At 40.0% G+C, this 19,949-nt stretch overlaps 1 protein-coding gene across 2 annotated transcripts; it reads right to left on the bottom strand.

Annotated features, from left to right (window-relative positions):
- Positions 1-3,934: 3,934 nt before the first annotated feature.
- On the bottom strand, positions 3,935-19,313 carry LOC138632476 (A disintegrin and metalloproteinase with thrombospondin motifs 8-like). 2 transcript variants are annotated; one of them, XM_069718063.1, is made up of 9 exons: positions 18,339-19,313; positions 16,765-17,004; positions 11,867-11,999; positions 11,534-11,701; positions 10,409-10,701; positions 8,440-8,626; positions 7,136-7,314; positions 6,486-6,661; positions 3,935-5,640 (listed from the first exon to the last, which is right to left on the bottom strand). In XM_069718063.1, exons 1-9 carry the CDS (start codon positions 19,077-19,079, stop codon positions 4,896-4,898), a joined length of 2,862 nt encoding a protein of 953 aa, XP_069574164.1. In that variant the 5' UTR covers positions 19,080-19,313; the 3' UTR covers positions 3,935-4,895. The 2 variants fall into 2 exon arrangements, with proteins under 2 accessions (XP_069574164.1, XP_069574165.1); XM_069718064.1 differs by having other exon boundaries at positions 7,136-7,308.
- Between the last annotated feature and the right edge of the window lie 636 nt (positions 19,314-19,949).

Genomic DNA, 19,949 nt, shown 5'->3' with positions numbered 1-19,949 from the left:
GATGTTTGGAAAATATTATTTCATTTCTTTGGCTCACTAGAACATGCAGGTGTCGCTTCACAGCCGTCTTTTATGCCTTACATAAAAACACTTTGCTGTACTAGTCACTTTTTTTTTTTTTTTAAACTGCTTCTTTTTATTCACCTAGATATTTAATTCATTATGGCAAATAATGTACAGTCGCCATGGCCGGATTAAGAGTAAATTGGTTCCTGGTCACTGATATGTAAGGGCCCCCCAGCCCTATGACGTAGGAGAAACTCTGCCTTTTTTGGTTTTACATTGGGCAGAAGCTGTGGATAGTATGGAGGAAAAAAATATGTTGTATATATATATATATATATATAGAGAGAGAGAGAGAATAAATATTATATATATAAATTATATCAAGGGCACGTTGCTACTTGTTGTTCCCATGTTATAATTACTTTGTAATTCGTCACAGTTTTATGATTATTTCAGTCCCATGTTTTGATTAATTAGTTACCACATTTTTATTAATTGGTGCACATGGGATACGTTTATTTTTAATGAGACAGTACAGCACAACAGGCACCTTAAATTACGGTAAGTCAAGTTAATCAGTTTTCCAGTTCGACCAACTATGAAGGAAATAGCATCCTCAAATATTATTGCCGATGATATAAACCATGAACTCTCAATATCCTTGCTAATTGCCTTTTACTAACAATAATCTCTTGCGAAGCAAGGGTTGTTGACATGTCTTGATAATTCATCCTCAAACTAAAGTAGGCTAAAGATTAGTTAGACAGTCTCCATCCATCAACAGCGAGGACAAGTGCCTTAAACAGGTGGTGGAATGATGACTTGGCTTTGTGCACTGCCAGGAATATTTATTTAATTTGTGGGAGCGGAAAAATGAAAACGTGCGAACAAATTAATCAAAATGTGGGCATGAACTAATTCAAACAAATTAATCAAAACATAGGAATTAATTAATTAAAACATGGGAACAAGTTCTATCCCGTGTACACCCAATAGCATCCCCTTCAAAAATAGCAATGTAGTAAAACGAGGCCTCGATATAAATATTTCTTCCTTTCTATGACCACTCCGGGGCTCTGTAGTATAGTAACTGGTACCTGGAACTTTTTTTTTGGTACAACGTCCATCGAGGTTCTGAACATTTCTGTGTTTCTTTGTACAACCCTGTTTCAAAACAAGTTGGGACGCTATGTAAAATGTAAATAAAACCAGACTTGCAAATCACATAAACCCATATTTAATTGAAAATATACCAGACATATCAAATGTTGAAACTGAGAAATTTATTTTTGGAAAATATATGATCATTTTGAATTTCTCGCCAGAAACACGTCTAAAAAAAAAAGTTGGGACAGCGGCTTGTTTACCACTGTGTTGCATCAACTCTTCTTTTAACAACACTGTAAACATCTGGTGACTGAGGAGACCTTTTAAAGTGAAATGTTGTCCCATTCTTGCCCGATATAGGATTTCAGCTGCGTAACAGTTCAGGATCTCCTTTGTCATGTGTTTTCATTTCATAATACTCCAAGTGTTTTCAGTGGGGGACAGGTCTGGACTGCAGGCAGGCCAGGTTAGCACTTGGATATTTCTACTACGGAGCCATGCGGTTATAATACGTGCAGAATGTGGTTTGACATTGTTTTGCTGAAATAAGCAAGTTCTTCCCTGGATGGCAGCATATGCTGCTCCAAAACCTGTGTAGATCGTTCAGCATTCATGGTTCCTTCCCAGATGTGAAAGCTACCCCTGACATGTTTCACTAATTCATCCCTATAAGGTCACGGATGCTGGCTTTTGAACTGTGCGCTTTTTGTATAAACGATTTGTTCTTTTCATGGTAAAGTTTTAACAAGTATTTGCGGATGTAGCGATGAACTGGGTTCACAGACGATGGTTCTCAGAAGCGTGTCTGAGCTCACACAGTGTTTTTAATGCAGCGCCACCTGAGGGCCTGAAGATCACGGCCATCCAATATTGGTTTTCAGCTTTTTCCCTTGCGTACTACGTATTTCTCCAGATTCTCTGAATGATGATGATATTATGTACTGCAGATGACGAAATTCCCAAATTATTTGCAATTGTACATTGAGGAACATTATTATTCATTTTTGCCTAAGCAGTCTTTCGCAGAGTGGTGAACCTCTCCATATTTTCATTTCTGAGAGACTCTGCCTCAGGGTTTTTTTTTTTTTTTAATATATACTCAATTATGTTACTGACCTTTTCCCAGTAAATGTAATTAGTTGTGAGATTTTCCACCCGGTGTTTGTTTGAGCTTTACACAACTTTTTCAGTCCCAACTTTTTTTAAATGTCTTGTTGGCATCAAATTATTGAGCATATATTTTCTTATGTTATATTTATTAAAAAAAATAACATTTGAATTGTTGTCTTTTGTCTAGTTTCAATTAAATGAGTTTTAAATGATTTGCAAATCATTGCATTTTGTTTTTATTTACATTTTATAGAGCATCCCAACTTTTTTTTTTAACGGTGTTGTAGTTGTTTTCCATGTGTCATGTTGTTCACTGCGTTCATTTTGCATCACTTTGTAGTCATTTGATTGACTACCCAAGAGCTAAATATCACGTCGCCGCTTTTAAATACTTTTTAAATGTCAGACATCAAAGGCCTTTTTCCTTAGTAATTAAGCTTGATAGTTTGTAAAAACAATGGTATGGAAACCCAAACCACCCCAACTTGGTATGTGATATTATGACCATGTTGGTATTTGTAATTTATTATGATGTTCATATCTACCAAGCTCGGTCTGCTATGAATATAGAATAAGAGAGATGTTAAAAACAGGACACTGTTAAGTTGTTGTTGTGGCCTGTTAAATGGAAGTTCCTCCCTGAACACAACTACTGATTATGTTTTCATATGGCTGTTTTTTTTTTTCCACATGTCTAAGCTAAAACGTTATTCCAATGCGGAAGAATTTTTTCTGAACACCGTAAGGGGTTTCACTTTGTAAAACCAGCAAAATCTGCCTCACCCTGTTTTTAAAAGCTGACGGCCCACCTAAAAAAAGTCCACTAGTCTGACCTTCAGTGGACAGTTTTAGTGTCATACAGTGATCTATTTATGGTTCATTTGGAAGTTTGATCTGATAGTGGCAAAATTGCTGACGTGTTCTCACCCGCCTGCACACAAGAATCGATAAAGTAAGATTACAGGGTTTTTACACACTGCTTTGGATGCACAAGCTTTCAGAAATGTTAAACAAAGTTTCTTTTTGGTTGTCGAGGAAGATAGGTCACAGTCAGAGAACAGAAGCATGTATTGGCATTAATGTGTTTATTTGACCATTTTATAGACAAAAATGTCAAAGACAGCATCTGCCATGTTAATTACATGTTAAAGGTAAAAACTTTACAAAAATAAATAGCTTAAAAAGGAAGCTGTAATAATAAAATAGTATGGTCCTTCACTGAAGGGATATAGGCCTAATGCTCCATCTCTTTTGTTTTATAACATACTGTAAATTAACAACAGGAATGAAGAAATCAAATATACATACAAGAGTTTAAAAACAACTGAGCGGCAACATATAATGAATTAACAAATAAAAGTCTGAAATGCATAAAATTAATGTTATTCTTTGTATAGATAGATAGTATACTTATCACCTAGCTTAGTAATACTGACTCCAAAGATATTTGTGGCATTGCAGATTGTTTGTACTTCACAACTGCATTTTAATGCACATGAAAGAGGCCAAAATTCGACTACGGGGCAGAGGAGAATTATCTATCATTGTTTTTTCTGGTCAGGACTGACTAATCATTATCTAGTCTAAAAAAATTACACAATGTGTAAAACTCAATTTCTATCAGCTTATATAAGCTCAGTATTAAAAACATATTTTGATGTTGGCTACAACTGGCACATTGAAAAGTCATTATCAAATATGGTGTCAGCAATGCTCATTTTCAGGACAAAAGCATGACATCTTCACGACAAGCTCTTAACGCAGATCACGTTAGTACGTGTGCAGCATAGAGAAGTAATCATACAAGAGCGCATTTCCCAAAGGCTAAAAATCTCCACACCTCAGTCGTATGACTCATCTCAATAACAGTTAAATGGCTCCATCGAAGCTTTATAGGGGGTTGAGTTCTACGGAGGGCGACTGGAGGTATATTTACACTGTGCTGGTGTTTGACAGCAGGTTTCATGCCATTGTTCTAGCCCCACTTTGAGTGACAGCTAACTGCAGATTAAACCAAACTTCATCCAAAAAGTTTGATCCTTTTGAAGTGGGGCAAGAAAAACTTCTCATTCTGGAGAAAACACACACTGCACCTTCATCTAGCTTCAATATATACTGTAGCATCACATGTATGTCCTGAGGTAGATTTCCATTGTTCCAAATTTCAATAGTGGTTGTCAAATGTCAACAAAAGATGACGAAAACAATATTCAGGTAAAAGCCCCTGATGTGACTTGATGCAACCAGTTGGCTAAATGGATGGGTTATGAGACAATGGGCCGCGGGACACAGACATATAAAAGCCCCCCCCAGTCCTGTCACATAGGGGCAAGACCCCCACAAGAGGCACACAAAAAGACTACTGATAATACATTCGATTTTGCAGGTAAACCATAGCTTTAAGAATCGTAGAGACATATTTGTTTTGCATCTCTTTCTTAGTCCTTTTTTTTGTTTTTAAAGTCTGTTTGTGATCATTTTGCATATTTATTTTGGCTGTTTTTGTGTGTCTTTATAGTCTCTGTTGTTGTTTGTGCCTCTTTGTAGTCACTTTGCCCCTGATCTCCGGGCCCCTAGATCTGTCCCTGGTGTGCCCCTTTTAGTAATGTACCCATCCACAGTTGGCAAGTGCACTCAGACCAAAAAGGGAAAGTTCACTGTACTCATGTTCTTCATAAGCAGTCCTGGTTGAAACATTCTCCAGAGACTGGCTCTGGGATTTTTTTCAGATCGCACTTCTCTGTCTCAACAGTCTTCCCAGTGTAGTCTATACAGAAGACACTGCGGCGGCGCTCCCCCTGGCCACAAGTTCGTGAGCAGGCAGACCAAGGTCCCATCTGCCATATGGGACATGGCTGATCTCCGCATGGCCTGATGTCTACGGGCTTCAGATCTTTGTCACACAGGCTGGAAAGGAAGCCTTCGCTGTTTCGGCATTCCACGTTCCTCCTGGACCATCCGGAGCCGCAGCTCTTGGAGCACTCAGACCACTCTCCCAGTACCCAGTCAGGCACACCAAACGGATGGATCACATGCAAAGACAGGGAAGAGCCCTTCTTCTCCTTGGATTTGTTGAAAGTCACATCTCTGGGAATGAAAAAGGTATATTTGACCTTGGGAGGGTTGGCATCACCTGCAGTGGCCAGGAGTTGGATGGTGATGGCCTCCTTCAGCTGCCTGAAGCTCTGGATCCTTTCTAGTGTGGTGGAGGAACCACTGTACTTTAGTACTGCACCCAGCACCGGAATGTCCTGCTCCACTGTGGATACAGAGAAGTTACCGTTGAGGATGTAACCACCTATCTCTTTCTTTATAGCCAGGTAGTTCCCGTCATGTTTGATTCCTCTGTGGCTCCGCTGTTTGATGTCAATGTTTGTTGCACCAATGGGAATTGTGACAATGTCACTATATCCGTACCTGATAGAGAAGACAAAAAAAATAATTTAGACAATACTCACTTAATACACACTTTTCATGTTTGCATCCAAACAGTTTGGGTTATAAAATTATTTGCTTTTTAGTTAGAAGACAAGTTTGATAGCATCCATTTTTCTGTGTGTTAAGTAGAGGGCTCAAGCTTAAAGGTGATTAGCCTGACATGAAGAGGAAAGCATCTACTGTCAAAAGGTCAGAAATCAGCCAACCAACATCAGTAAAACTACAAATCTAATCTAATCTAATCTAATCTAATCTAATCTAATCTAATCTAATCTAATCTAATCTAATCTAATCTAATCTAATCTAATCTAATCAAAATGAATCTAATCTAAACTAATCTAATCTAAACTATTTACTAGTAAACACAATAGTTTAACATTTTACATAAGTATGAAAAGGCCATTATGTTGAGAAGTGTTACACGATGAAGCTAAGTCATGATAAACGGTGACTACGGTTGCGGTGACTATTAAATTATATTTGCAAATACATGAATTTGTTGAACTGTTTCTTTAAGCCTTTAAGAAATAAAAATATAAACAAAGTTTAATTTTTTTTTTATATTTGTTTGTGTTTTGTTTTTTTACATTGTTTCTTTTCGTATCCGCTAGCTCTAATATGCCCTGAGACTGGTCTTTTAGCAGAATTCCTTTCTTTTTGCAGATGGTGATGATAGCAAGAGTAGCTGCTTGTGTATTGTTAACAAACAGCAACAATAGTGAAAGGAAATGGAAACATACATTTCAGCTAATCTAAGCTTCACTTGATCTACATGTACATCAAGTTGTAATTACATATGAGGTCTTTTTTTTGAGAGAGCTTACGTTGCTTTGTTGTAGGAGCCTGTGATTTTTCTACAGGTAAGTCCACTTCCTCCGCACTCTCCACACTTATCCACCCTCTTGTTGGAGCCAATCACCTGGTCGCAGCCTGCCTTCACACACTGGCCTTGGACACACACCGATGTGGTGTCAGGGCCACAGGTCGTCCCGTCAATGACCTGCAGGAACACAGCAAGCATTGGTACGTGTTTCATTACAAGTGAAATGCAACATTCATATTCACCTAATAGTAGGAGATTTGTTATTGTTTCCTCACTTCTGATCCAGTCACATCAACTTTTCAATTAAAGACCAACTTTAACTCAGGCTCTTCACAAATAAATTTTGGACCTGATTATAAACCAAAAATCCAAGGCCATAACATGAATTTGAAAGCTCAGGAAAGCAAAGTAAACCTTTTATGAATCTATTGTTTTCTAACATACAGTAAATAATAACTTTGATGCCCAAGTTTGTTTTACTGAAGTAAGACATCCGATTTTTGATTTTCCTCCCATTGGAGGGCTTTGGATATGCATTCATACAGCTGACACGAAATTCAATAGAGCATGCATTAGCTGAAATGAGAAGATAACTTCCAGCCTAAAACTAGAGTGTGTGAGCGGTGCTGCTGAGTGCACAACATATTGTACCTTGGATTCAAACACCTTAAATTCACTGCTGCCTCTGGCCCTGCAGAACAGCTTACACCTGTCTCTGGGAGAGACGCCGGCGTACTTTGGTATCCACTGTTTCATGTTCCCGTTGTGGTCCAGGTAGTTGGGGGTGTTGTACTTCTCACACTGCTCCTCTCTGAAACTCTTACCTGCAGCTAGAAGAAAGAACGATGAATAAAGTTCCCCCACCAAAACATTATTTCTAATAAAATAGTAATTTTATTAAGTCTACATTTATATTTCTATAATGGTATAATTAAAACAATATACCAGCAGCATTGGGTATCTAAGGCTGATATTGCAGTTAAAAATGTATATGGCCCAGACTAAAAACATAATGGTATTATTGATACAGACCCACTTGATTCTGGTGAGCCACTGAGGGAAAATGGTATCGAGTACTTTAACTCAAGGACCCTTGAGGACCCTTCCAGAAATTATGCCACTGAGTTTGGTGAGGATTGGACTAAAAATGGAGATTAGAGAGCCAGCTAAGTTGTTGGCAATACAAAACGAAATTAGCATTAAAGCTGGACAGACATGAATATGCCCTTGTAAAAAGCTAGATCAAAGTCTCCTCTGTCATTGAAAGTTTAATTTACGCCTCTAGGTTAGAAGATTTTATAGTTACACAGCCTTAACGAGGTAGGTAATGGTTGTTATTGTAGCAGCTCTTGTGGACGTAATTCCACCAAACTTGGTTTGCTGGCTCAGAGGCCTTACGTGCACGTGTCTAGTCAGAGGTTGAAATAAAGTGTTGTATTGAAAAGTTATCGCATCACAATTTCAGGGCATCCTTTTTTCCTGACTTCTGCTAAACAACTGTAGAAAAACCGAAAGTACTATCGTCACCAAAATTACCATTCCATTTCTCCATCGCTTAAACACGTTTCACACCAGATTTGGTGACGATTGGATGAAATATGAACACGGTGTGGGAATTATTCACAGTAAACTGAAATATTGAGTAGCGCACCACATGGTGGCACTATTGAGGTCATTTATTTATGAGTGAGGGAAATGCCAGGGGTATTAGTCTTACCAAGTATAATATCATTTGCTATTCGATTTTTTTTTTGGAAATATTACAACAACAAAAAAACCTCTATTTTGAAGCCATTCGCCAAGATCACTGCTTTTTTCGCGATTTGTACAAAAATGATACAAGCAGCATTACCACCTTCAGTGCAAGCACACTGAAATAAATATAAATATCTGAACACCGGCTATCGGCAGTTAAAGATATTGGGGTTTTAAACCTGTACTGTACTGATTCTCACCTTCATTATTTTCACATGGCTGTATGTTGCAGGACTGGTACTGAACTCTCTGTCCCTCACAGTACTTCCCTCCATTCTTCGGCACTGGGTCAGTGCACTCCCTGTAGGAGAACTCCACGCCGCCTCCACAAGTCCTGGAGCACTGCTGCCAGGGTCCCCACGAGCTCCAGCCGCCGTCCACAACCATCTGCGGTAAAACATAAAAAAAAGAAAAGAAAAAAAAAAAAAAAAAAAAAAAGAAAAGAAAGTGCAGTAGGAGTAGTTGGTTAGAGCTCAGAGCCAAAGCCAGACTCAGCTGTGCAGCCTAAACCACAGTCTGTGCTTCTGGGTTTGAGGCAGCACAGTGTGTTGGCGTGCTGCGACTCAAGGCTAAATCTGTGTTGAAGTTCGGCACGCGCCTGCTGTCTGACTCTACCCACATTCCTGCCACATGTGTCACTCACCGCTAGTGAAACCTGCCATGCTGCAACTTTGTAATGCAAAATTGAAAGTTTGTGTGGGTATATGTGTGTGTATCTGCTAAGCATGGTCTCCAGAAGTTTTATGAGTTTGGACCAACTAACATCCCAACTGCCAGCATAAACAGATGTGTTCATAACACAAGGAGAAGATATCAAGTCAAGCAAGCTAAAATGAAACAGTGAGATGTATAGGCCTAAATGTTCTTTAAGGACATAAAAAAGGCATTATGAAGCAGCTGCATTTAAACTCACCAAATTCTAAAATCTATACTCCTGAAAAAGAAACAAATATCTCCTAACTTTACACTTTTAAAACAGCCAATTTTCAATGGACGTTTTGTATTGGGTGGTTTATTGAAAAACACAAAAAAAACCTTATGATAAGTGCTTTGGAGCTTTGACAGGCTTTTCCTTTTTTGAGCATTTTAATAAGGTCTCCACAATAATGGCAATGACAAGAAAAGTTCAAACTACATGTTTTGCTGTAGGAATGGGATACACTGTTGAAACTTAAAGAGTCAAATGGAACTTGGATTTGAATGTCTGTGGTCACCTGACTGGAGAACTAAATTCATTTACGAGGTCTTGTCACAAAAACACCTGACCTCGGAACTTGATGCTCAAAATTTCATGATGTTTTTGGTCAAGAAGAACCTGTTTCAAATCAGGCAAATTGGCACAGCTGCACATGTGCCGATTTGCTGAAACATGAATGTAAAATGATAAGATTATTACTAGAACTAACTGTTAAACACAGAATAACAGACATCATTTCTTAGATTATCAACAAACCCTGTGTGGGATAAACAGAAAAATCTCCTGAGGTAGTTTGCTCAAAGTAGTTGACTTCTGATTTTTCTAACTACAAACTTGATTACTCTGTTTCTCAACCAATGAGCAGAACATTTTAAAGGAAGCGACTCATCAATACCTCAACAGCGAGCACGTGCAAATAAACATCGTCAGCTTGCAAGATGCAACAAGATGTATCTGAGGTTCAAAGACAGATTACTGATACGATACATACGATGCTTTATAAAAAAAAAAAAACTACTAACAGCTGGGAGACCAACATGGAAGATTTCCTGATGCAGCTTTGACATGTTCTTGGGTGAAAATAAATCTTTCATCTTAAAGCTGCATTGATCCTTTTTTAAAGGCTGATCGACCCCTCCCTGCTCCCCAGCTCTTACAGACATGCTCACTTCTGTCTCAAAAACAAACAAAATGGCAACGGCTGAAATACTTGAGGTTTCAAAACAGTAGTTCAAAAACCAGTGGGTGACGTTACACAGCTAACTTTGCTTTAACATTACCCACCATAAGCTATTGATCTTACCAGACCAGCAAGGACTTAAGCAGTTAAACCCATGAGTGCATTAAACAAAACCTGGCACCATTTTACTGATAATGACTTTAACTCTTCGTTTGTAAGATGCAGAGTCTCACTTTGATAAGGGAAACCGCTTTGTCTTTTTTTTTTTATTATTATAAAAGTGTTGTCTTACCGGCGGTTGCATCACCTCCTGGGTCGACATGCAGGCTCCATGGAGGCACGTCCCGTTGGGGCTGCAGGGAGTGCCATCAGCCCAGGGCAAGCTGCCGTTCTTGGTGGAGCACTGCGATGTCCCGTCCTCTTGACACCACAGCTGGCTGCAGATATCGCTGTCTGAAGTGTTGGGGCAGTGGATAAACTCCTCTCCAAAGATCTGCTGGCACTGCTGGTCTAGGCTGTACTTGGTGCCTGGCAGTTCTCTCGGTAGGGGCATGGCACTCTCTGGGACATCCAGCAGGCAGTCCCCTGTGGTTAACAGTACAAAACAACACTGTATGAGATTGATTATAGTGTGGTTTATAGAGATTATGGGCTTTGTGGCACTTTGACAATTGTAAATGTGCTGCTCTTTGTGTGTGGTATGACAACAGTGGAAAGATATTCAAAGCAAGTTGTGTCCTGACATTAATAATGAATAAATGAACTTGAACTAATGCAGCGCACTTTTATAGGCAGCCTAATGCTCTGACTCTGGAAATTTGACAACTTAAATCTGAATTTATTCATTATTCCTCTAATGATGTTTATTACATTCAATAAGCTTTGTCTGGAGTTGTCAATGACATCCGCAGTTCGGAATGAACATTCTCAGCCATATGAGTTTTCATTGGAGACATTTTCCAACTGATAAAGAACATATTTTGCTGACACCAGCTGTTGCTTTTGGCTCAGGAGGTGGAGAACAGGAAGAAGTCCATAGTGTGACTCAGTGGAAAAGAAGGTTCACCGATAGGTCTAGCAAGGATACAAACAATACAAGATGCACAACACGAGATGGGGGAACGGGAGCAACTGAGGCAAGGCGAAGGCAAAGAAACAGAATGGGTGAGGAGTGAGGAGAAGAGGATGTGGAAAACTAGGGCAAGATAAACTATCTTTACAGCCTATAATTTGAGGGGAGCAGCATGTTTAAGCAGGAAAGCCTTCACTCACGAGACAATAAGAGGAACAGTATGTTTTATTCATCTGTGATTCACCACTAATAACAGAGCTGCAGTCGTGGCAGATGTCCACATTGGCAGAAAGTCTCTACATACATTTTTGACATTCTGGGGCAACAACCGAAAATCTTCCTTACCATGCCCGTTGTCAAAGAATTCAGTAATGTGCAGAGCACTGCAGGGAGACCAAGGTGCAGCCTTGTTGAGGCTGACAAACAGAGGAGCCATCAGGAAATGTCCTCCCAGGTCCCCAAACAGTCTCTCACATGTCTTGGAGTCATCATGAGGCATACTCAACACATGACCTGCAGGAAGGAAGGATGCAACAAAAAGAGATTTGTAGGTTTGCAGAAGCCCAAAAGTGTCCAAAAGACTAAATCTATGCTGCTGATTACACTAAATTTCAAAGGTGTCTTCATTATTACAAAGCACACACCAGCCCACCCCTATGACAGCAAGTGTGACCTAACCAAGCTCATGTGCAGCTGTGAAGGCAGTCTGCAGGCCGCTGTCTTCGATAACCGAGCAGCTTCTCTTGGGATCACACATCGTCCCGACATCGGCCACACCCAGCGTGTCACAGCTTTTCTGTCCGCAGATGTCCTGTAACTCAAACAAGGAGAAAAAGCACTGAAACTCACTGAAAACTGAATACATACTGAATTGATGAGATAAAGATGGGGATGAGAGTTTAAATGTGTCCATTTTCATGACAAACATTTTTTTTTAATTTTTTTTTTTTTTAATCATTTTCAGCAATTATGTTTTGTCAAAACTGTATTGAGAATTTTCTCTCAGGAACAGAATGATGGTAATGGCATATTCTTTTATTATCCAGGAAAGACAACAATGTGCTTTGACCTTCTGGGTTATTTAATACATGAGAGCCATAAATGGGACTAGGTATGTTGTTGCTGTGTGTCACATAAAAATGGCATATGCCACTTGTGCCCCACTGACAACTGCTTCATTTACCTGCAGTCGTGTAAAATTTGTGGCTCAGCCTGTATGCATTATATCATTATAATGGAACAGTGGCTCCCAAGTTTGTGAGTTTAAACTGGATGTTTTTTAACTATTTATTTAACAATTAATGATATAAAAGCCGATATTGTTTTGTTTGTGTCTGTGTACACCTACTGTATTTGTACATTGGTCTTTGTATCTTACAGAGCACAATATAATAATTTGTTGTGAAAATGTACTTTTTATGTTGGAAAGGTTCAATAAAACAAATAAAAAAAGGACTTTATATAAGTATATGGTATTTTTTATACAGTTCAAGAGTCTGTGTTTTGGTTGATTTGGACAAGTTTGAATTTGCAATGTAAGTGGCAGAAGCTACATTTAAATAATTATTTCTTGCCAACAATATGTCTGGTACTTTGAACTCTGTGTTACCTTTTGGTACCAAGTCCAACAATGAGTTCAACAGTTTCTTTTAGCTAACTAGTTCATTTGTCTCATTAGGTCATCTATTCTGCAGCCATTAAATACTTTGAAATAATCATTTTAGCTAACCAGTTCCACAGTTTCAATTGTTTTTATTAACTAATGTAAGTTTCTTTTAGGCAACTACTTCAACAGTTTATTTTTCACATTAAGCTTCCTATCATCTAATTTTTGTTATCCATCTCTTACTACTATTTTTAACTGCCTGTAGCTGTCTACATCAACACAGCGTATGCTGCTGTTAGCTCAGTGTTTAGTCCATACTTTTAGCTGTTTGTTAAAATATTTTGTATTGCTTTTCATCCATTATCTTTAACTAACTGAGTTTTTGTTCACTAGTTTTCAAACACGACTCTCAGTCACAATCGGTGGCGTCACAGCCAATAGGCGCACATTGCACATTGAATATATTTTTGAATAAAATCATAATTTTTTTTTCAAACTAGTTGTGCTACTAATCTATTAGCCCTGTAGAGCCAGCACAGTCCGTGTAGCATTGGATAAAGTTTGACCATCGACACTGGCATCAATGTGATGTGTGTGTATATAATGTATATATATATATAATAAAGGCTATATGTATGAATGCCAGTAAGTCATAAGATTCCAGTGGGGAGTCATTCAAACAGCTGTGACTACGAGTCAAAGTGACATGAATATTTCAAACCAAGAAATAATGTACAACATTTAAGTCACACGCATACCTGCATATCATAATCAGCAGTGGCATACAGTATGTCAATAAGGATCGGTATGTACTGGTGGGAAGTGATGATTGCCAGCTGAATATAAATGACATGCCATTTATAAGTGCCATTTCAGTCAGAAGAACAGCAGTGGCATAGCGAAAGCCAACAGTGACATACCACTCAGAATCAACACATGCTAATGGAATAAGAGCTGCATACCGTCAGATACTTTTTAATTGCTTCAGAGCCATGGGACACCAATGTTTTCCACTGACACTAAACTAAAATGCATACTTGTATTAGATTCCCACTACTTCATTCTGGTGGGATTAAGATATGGGCAATCAGACAAACAGTTGACCAATCCTTCAATTAACCTGTAACTGGTGACATATGGATTACAGTCGTTCTAGTGTTTAATACATACACACCACATATTTGCTTGATACATTATTATTAAATGGCATTTGAGGGCTTTTTCCCATAAAAAGTAATGACAGTTTTCTTTAAAAAAAAAAAACACTGGCAGACTGGACTATTGAAGAGTTAAAGGTATCAGTATGTCAAATAGTAAACATAGTAGGTGTATAGACAGCCCTGATTGACTCATATTATTTATGCGGGATGGCAAACCACCATCTATTTACAAATCAAAAACATGTTGCTCAGTGTTTCCGTCATTAAAAAAAGGCAAATAAATATACTCAGCATGCAGCGTACAGAGCTGTGATGTGGGAAAATTAAAAGTGTGGTGAATCAGAAATCTTTCCCTATATGAGAAGACGCCTTGCTACGTAGGATGGAGACACATGCATCCATGGCCTCGCCTCAGGCCCCTCAGAAAAAGAACCACAAGGCCAAACCCTCTGTGATTCAAAAGACATCTGGACTTGGAGCTGCAGTTTGAACACGGCACAGCGTGTGTTTATACACCTTGTTCCACAACAGCAACCATCACTCTTGTATGCAGACACACAGATGCCAGGTTAGATGTATGGGTCAGTACTCAAGCCATGGTATTGCATTTGCAGACAGTTAAGGCAGGCTTACAAACACACAGTATGAGACCACAAAAATGCATGAGAAAAATGTTTCCACTACATCCAACACAGTGTAAGTTTTGAGTTTCACAACAGCCAGTAGTAGCAGCAGCCTTCTCTCATGACTGTGGGATGCATGGCACACATTTTCAACCTCGACCCGCATACTCGAGCCCTGACCATTTGAAGTGGCTTCATGATGTCAGGGCTGATTTGTGGCAGCACTAAAGTTAGCTGATCCACGAGGAGCCTTCCGTCCTCTATGTTTCAAAGCACATCTCCGCGGAAATGGAAAAACAAACCGGGTTTGCGTGAATGATGGTTTCCCCCGATCGAAAGCTGCCTAAACAAATCCACCCCAAGACTGCAAAAACCCATATGTTCTATTCATCATTTCCCTGATCCAGAGTCAGATTTACATGCTAACGTCATTCGGTAGGCGGATAAATGCCAAGCCTGTCATCAAATCAAGCCACAAACCAGGGCCCTTAGCTATACAAATTTAATAATAGAGAAGTTCCTCGCCTAATGTATTGTCTGCTAACACCTTGTCAGCATGCACATACCAGATGGTAGAAGGCAGCCAAATACAGCGGAACAAGCCAATCACAACTCAAACCCTAAGGACTTGTGAACTTATTTCCTGTCGAAGCATCCATAAAGTACAGTTTGTTTGCTCTATGTTGACATTCCCCCAGCTTGGAAAAGATTACAGCTATTTCATCTCTACAGTCTGTTTTCAGCATCCTTAATTTACTGAAGGAGCAAGAAAGACTTTCCTTTCTAGCCTCACCTTGTTTTGTAATTTTTCTGATCTCACATCAGCTTAATAAACAAAATATGGCAAAAACTGCTCCAAAGAAAGAGCTGTTTTTCAACTAAGACTCATTAACTACAACTGGCCCTAAAATGCACCTGTGTTAGTGTACGGCACTTTGGGTTTGGATAATTGTTATGTGGTTGAGTGTGCTGTCTGTGAAACCACATTATGTACCACAGTTGGCCCGGGACCGAATTCCTCCAGGGCTTGTTTCATGACTCATTCTGGCTGGGTTATTGCCTTCTGAATGGGAAACAAAATATACCAAACCATTATGGGTGAGATTGAAATAATACACTGTAAAGCACTTGGATTGTTGCTCTGAAGAAAATCTTGAATTGCTCCCTTTTGGATTCACTAACCCCAGAGAAATATACATCACCCAACAGCAAATGCTCAATATGTCCATCAGCTATCGCCTAACTTTGTACCCAAAAACAATACATTTGCAAGATAGAAACAAAAACAATGAGCTGAAGAAGCTAAAATGTCTTGTAGCACTGACAGCATCTGCACATTTGGGTCACAATTCTCTGGCTTTCACATAACATGGCATTCAGACTATTGGTTCTATGAACAATATTCATCAGTGCAGCTATACATTATAGTTTCATAACTAGGTATTTTATGCAATCAACATTTCCTGTAGGTAAAATGTTCCAATAAAACCCATTACACTTTCAAACCAAATTAGGTGTTCCCCAAGGATCCATTCTTGGGCCACTGGCATTTATAATTTACATAAGAATTCTAGCAAATACTCAACAAGGTCTTAACTTAAGTCTAGTTGATAGCTTCTTTTTTTGGGGGGGGGAGGCTTGACTGCCTCTTTCTCAGCGGATGGCTTAGTTGTCATAGAAACAGTCTGGTTGTCATCACCTGATCGAAGTATTGAACTTTAATTATATGATAATAGATGGTCCTATATGGATGGAGATAACCCCTGTCTTTGTTCAAATATTGTTTTTAGCGTCCTCCCTGATGTGACTGTCCTCTCTGATTTTTCTCCAGCTGTCCACTGACTACTAGTCAATGACCTTTGAACCTGTACCTGACCAGTTTTGGTCTGGTGTTAACAGTCAGCTGATATGTTCTGTTTGGACTGTTCATTGAGTTTCTAGTTCACAATTCCCATTCATCCTCTTATCAGTGTAGTCTTTGTGAGCGCTGAGCGAACTATAGCAGCTGAGGAAGACTACAAGATGAGAGTTGAAGCTCCAGAAAGAGCTAGTAAGTGGGCTTTAGGTGAAGATTATGGTCACAAGTTTAAATCTAATATCAGACGAGGGAGTGTTTTATTGCAGAGGCCACAACAGCCATTCCACATGTATACAAAAAACAATCCCAGATCTGTGGGTGGCACTCACCTCTCTCGTGAACAGCATGGCAGTGTCAAAGTGCTCTGGATGCCTCTGGCTCGGTGGGTTGAAAAGCTGCTGCCAAGAGCAGAAGTTCCGCAGAGCCACGCCTCCGTTGCTGGAGACCATCGGTCCCACATCCTCATCCTCCACCACCAACATCTTCACCACCACCATGTTCACTGAGTTCTTTATGCTGGGGTGCTTGTAAAGCTGGGCAGTCATGGACATGAGGGTGAGAAGGTAGTGCTGTAGACAAGAAGACAAGTCACTTAATTTACTAGCTAAAGGGCACATATACAATCGTCTCCCAAAATACCTCTGTTTGAAATATGTGCTATATGACTACATTATTTTGTCCTCTGTATTATTAAGTATAATTATTTCTTGCAGCTCTGCCGCTGTAGGACAAGAACCTCCCAAACGGTGACCTAGAGAATCCTGCCAGCCCAATAAACTGTCTGAGAGGAGCAGATGTCATTGGCCATTATGGAAGTCTCACATGTTTTTGTATGTTAAAATTACTAACAATTTCAGGAAACTTATAAGCATTATTATTTATTCACTAGCTGTGATTGTGTCATGGGAGGTCGAGATGGGAGGAATTTCCAAAGAGCTGTGCTGGTATTGTGTTTTAGTGGAGAGCTGGTAAATCACAGTAAGTGGGAGGGACTTTGCCATGATGTGTATCCTTGCTGAAATCACTTTTTCTAGGGTGGGATGATATTCCCACATAGAAAGTTTTTCCACATGTGCTGTAAGCACACCCACAGAACCGCATGTTGATTTGTGCCTGTGGTGACCAAATCACTAAAGATTGCCCCTGCTCATAGAAAACCAATGTAACAGATACAAATGAAAATATACCTGTTATTTGTAATGGAAAGTCAATTCAAGCCCCATTTATCAGTCTAACCTTTGTCCACTTGACCTGGTGTCTGCTTGCCTGAGTGTTATTGGGGAATACTGCAGATGATTTGGCAGCTGAGGAGTGTGTTAAATACAAACAGACCAGAATCTGGCTGGTGCAGTGTGGCAGAATTATGGACTTTTGTTTTGACTCTTGTTATAACCAGAACTGATATGGAGGATGACATAAATACACAATCCATTACATTTAGTTGAATTTAAATATGTGGACATTTTACATGCCATGCAGCAGGAAAGGCTATTGAGTAAAGATAGAAAAGGAATAAATGTTGTAAACCATGCGAATCCACTCAATTGATTTTGCTGCCAAATCGTGATCAAGTCCTGAAGAATGCAGCTCAGCATTTCTTGCATTTCTATTGCCTGACCTGTATCTCAGCCTGTGGAAAACAGGGAGACCACCGATTTCCTCTTAACCCTCCTCATTGCCAAACATGTTTTATGGAGCTGCAGAGTAAAACAAATACCTGCCGCTATATTTTCTAAGCTATGAATTCTGAGTTAGCAGTCAGGCTGGGAAAGGGGAAAAAAAGTAAATGACGTCTTAGGAGTTTGTTTACAGGACAGTCTAAACTGCGAAATGTAACTGAAGGTTTGTTTAGTTTCCTATGAAGTGTGCAGGTGCAGGAAAGAATGAGTTCATGGCGTCTGACCTTTATTTCATCGCCATAGAAGTGGGTCATGGTTGAGTCTGTTACCACCAGGGTCTCTATGAACCGTGGTGCGGAAACAAAGCGTCTCCGGCGAGGTTCCCCATGTGCGTCACTGTCGCCGTGCGTAAAACTTTCCCCGTTGTGCTTCTCCGTTCGGCTCTCCTCCGCCGGGTGATCAAACTGGAGGGGAACACCGTGGTTCTCGCTGTATGTCCTTCTCTTGATGACATGCAGCTGTTCGGCAGAGTGTGACCCCAGGCCGCCGCGAAGTTTGGGCTCAATTAAGTACTCCTTCCCTTCCGTTATGAAGGAGCCAAAGATGCCAGAGCACAAACTGACAGCCACAACCGAGTATTGATCTTGTTCTACGCTCCCCGAGTAAAAGCAGCTCCTCAGCTGTCCTTCACTCTCCTGTGTCTGATTCATAAGTTTCTGAAGATCCGCGTCCAGGGCTGGTTCGGCACCTGAGGCGCTGCGTAAATCGCCAACATCTCTGGCTCTGATGCGCTGTATGGTGAAGGAAGGCGCGATAAAGCTGGTATCGGGTATGAGATTTAAAGTCAAGTCCTTGCCAAATGCGTTGACGATAAACCTCGGGTGCTCCTCGCTTCTCTTCCAAAAGCGGCCGCTGATTCTTCCATTTATCCGAACAGGTATAACATCTTCTGATTCAAATGAAGTAGCAAGTGCCGCGTTGACCGCGCACAGTAGTAAAAACATAAAACACACAGTGGAACACATCGTCTGCAATGCCCTTAAGAGTGATCAAAATAAAGACTTTAATTTGACTTATGTCCTTGTGCTCTGGTAGGTGGTGAGTCTTCTTCAGTGGAAACGATAGCTTCTCAACATCTTTTCAAATGAAAAGTGTTTTCCAGTGCTGTAAAGACAGTCTTGGTCAAAGAATATCTGGTATTTAATTTCAGTCTGTCTGAGCTGTCGTTTCTAATTCCCTAACCAAGCTAAGTCTTGTTGTACCACTCACCAGCACAGCTGCAGTCTGGACATATCGGGAGTATTTATACTTTCTGCTCTTCTCTGGACATGAGGGGGTTTATTTTTGATATCCTCCGTTGCTGGAAATTCTCCTCCCACTCGCACTTCATGAGAAACTCGCGGATGAAACGGATCCAATGAGAATAGGCCGACACTCCCCCCTTCTGAAATAGCTTGACAACCGCGCTCCTATTATTAACCCAGCGTGCTATATGGCAGCGGCAGGACATCTATACTACGCATAGCTGGAAGTCCGCTACTGGAGTTATTTCGGAGCCTTGTGTGAGTGGCAGGCCCCCACAGAGCTTGGAGGCCCCCCCAAGGCCGAGCTACTTTATCCCCTGCACAAAAGACCACCGCTGGAGGGAGAAAGGCACCGTGTGTGCTTGGAAGTGACCGCCACCTTGAACACTGGCAAATGTTGAATCACATTACTGGACCCACAAGAGAAATATTAGTATTTCATTGGGTGGGTTTGGGGTTTTCAAAACAAAATCTTTTTGTGGAAAGTTTTTTTTAATATCAAGATATAGCATGGCTTTTCATACAATTTTAAATTAAAACAAAACAAAAAAATCCAGCGTGTCCAATTAGTCCTACATATCCGGAACAGCT

This window comes from Brachyistius frenatus, unplaced genomic scaffold (assembly GCF_029030835.1).
Source record: "Brachyistius frenatus isolate BFR_SWC_R1_liver_20210118 unplaced genomic scaffold, ASM2903083v1 Contig_185, whole genome shotgun sequence".
Lineage (NCBI taxonomy): Eukaryota > Metazoa > Chordata > Actinopteri > Embiotocidae > Brachyistius > Brachyistius frenatus.
This window is presented reverse-complemented; position numbering and strand designations above follow the sequence as displayed.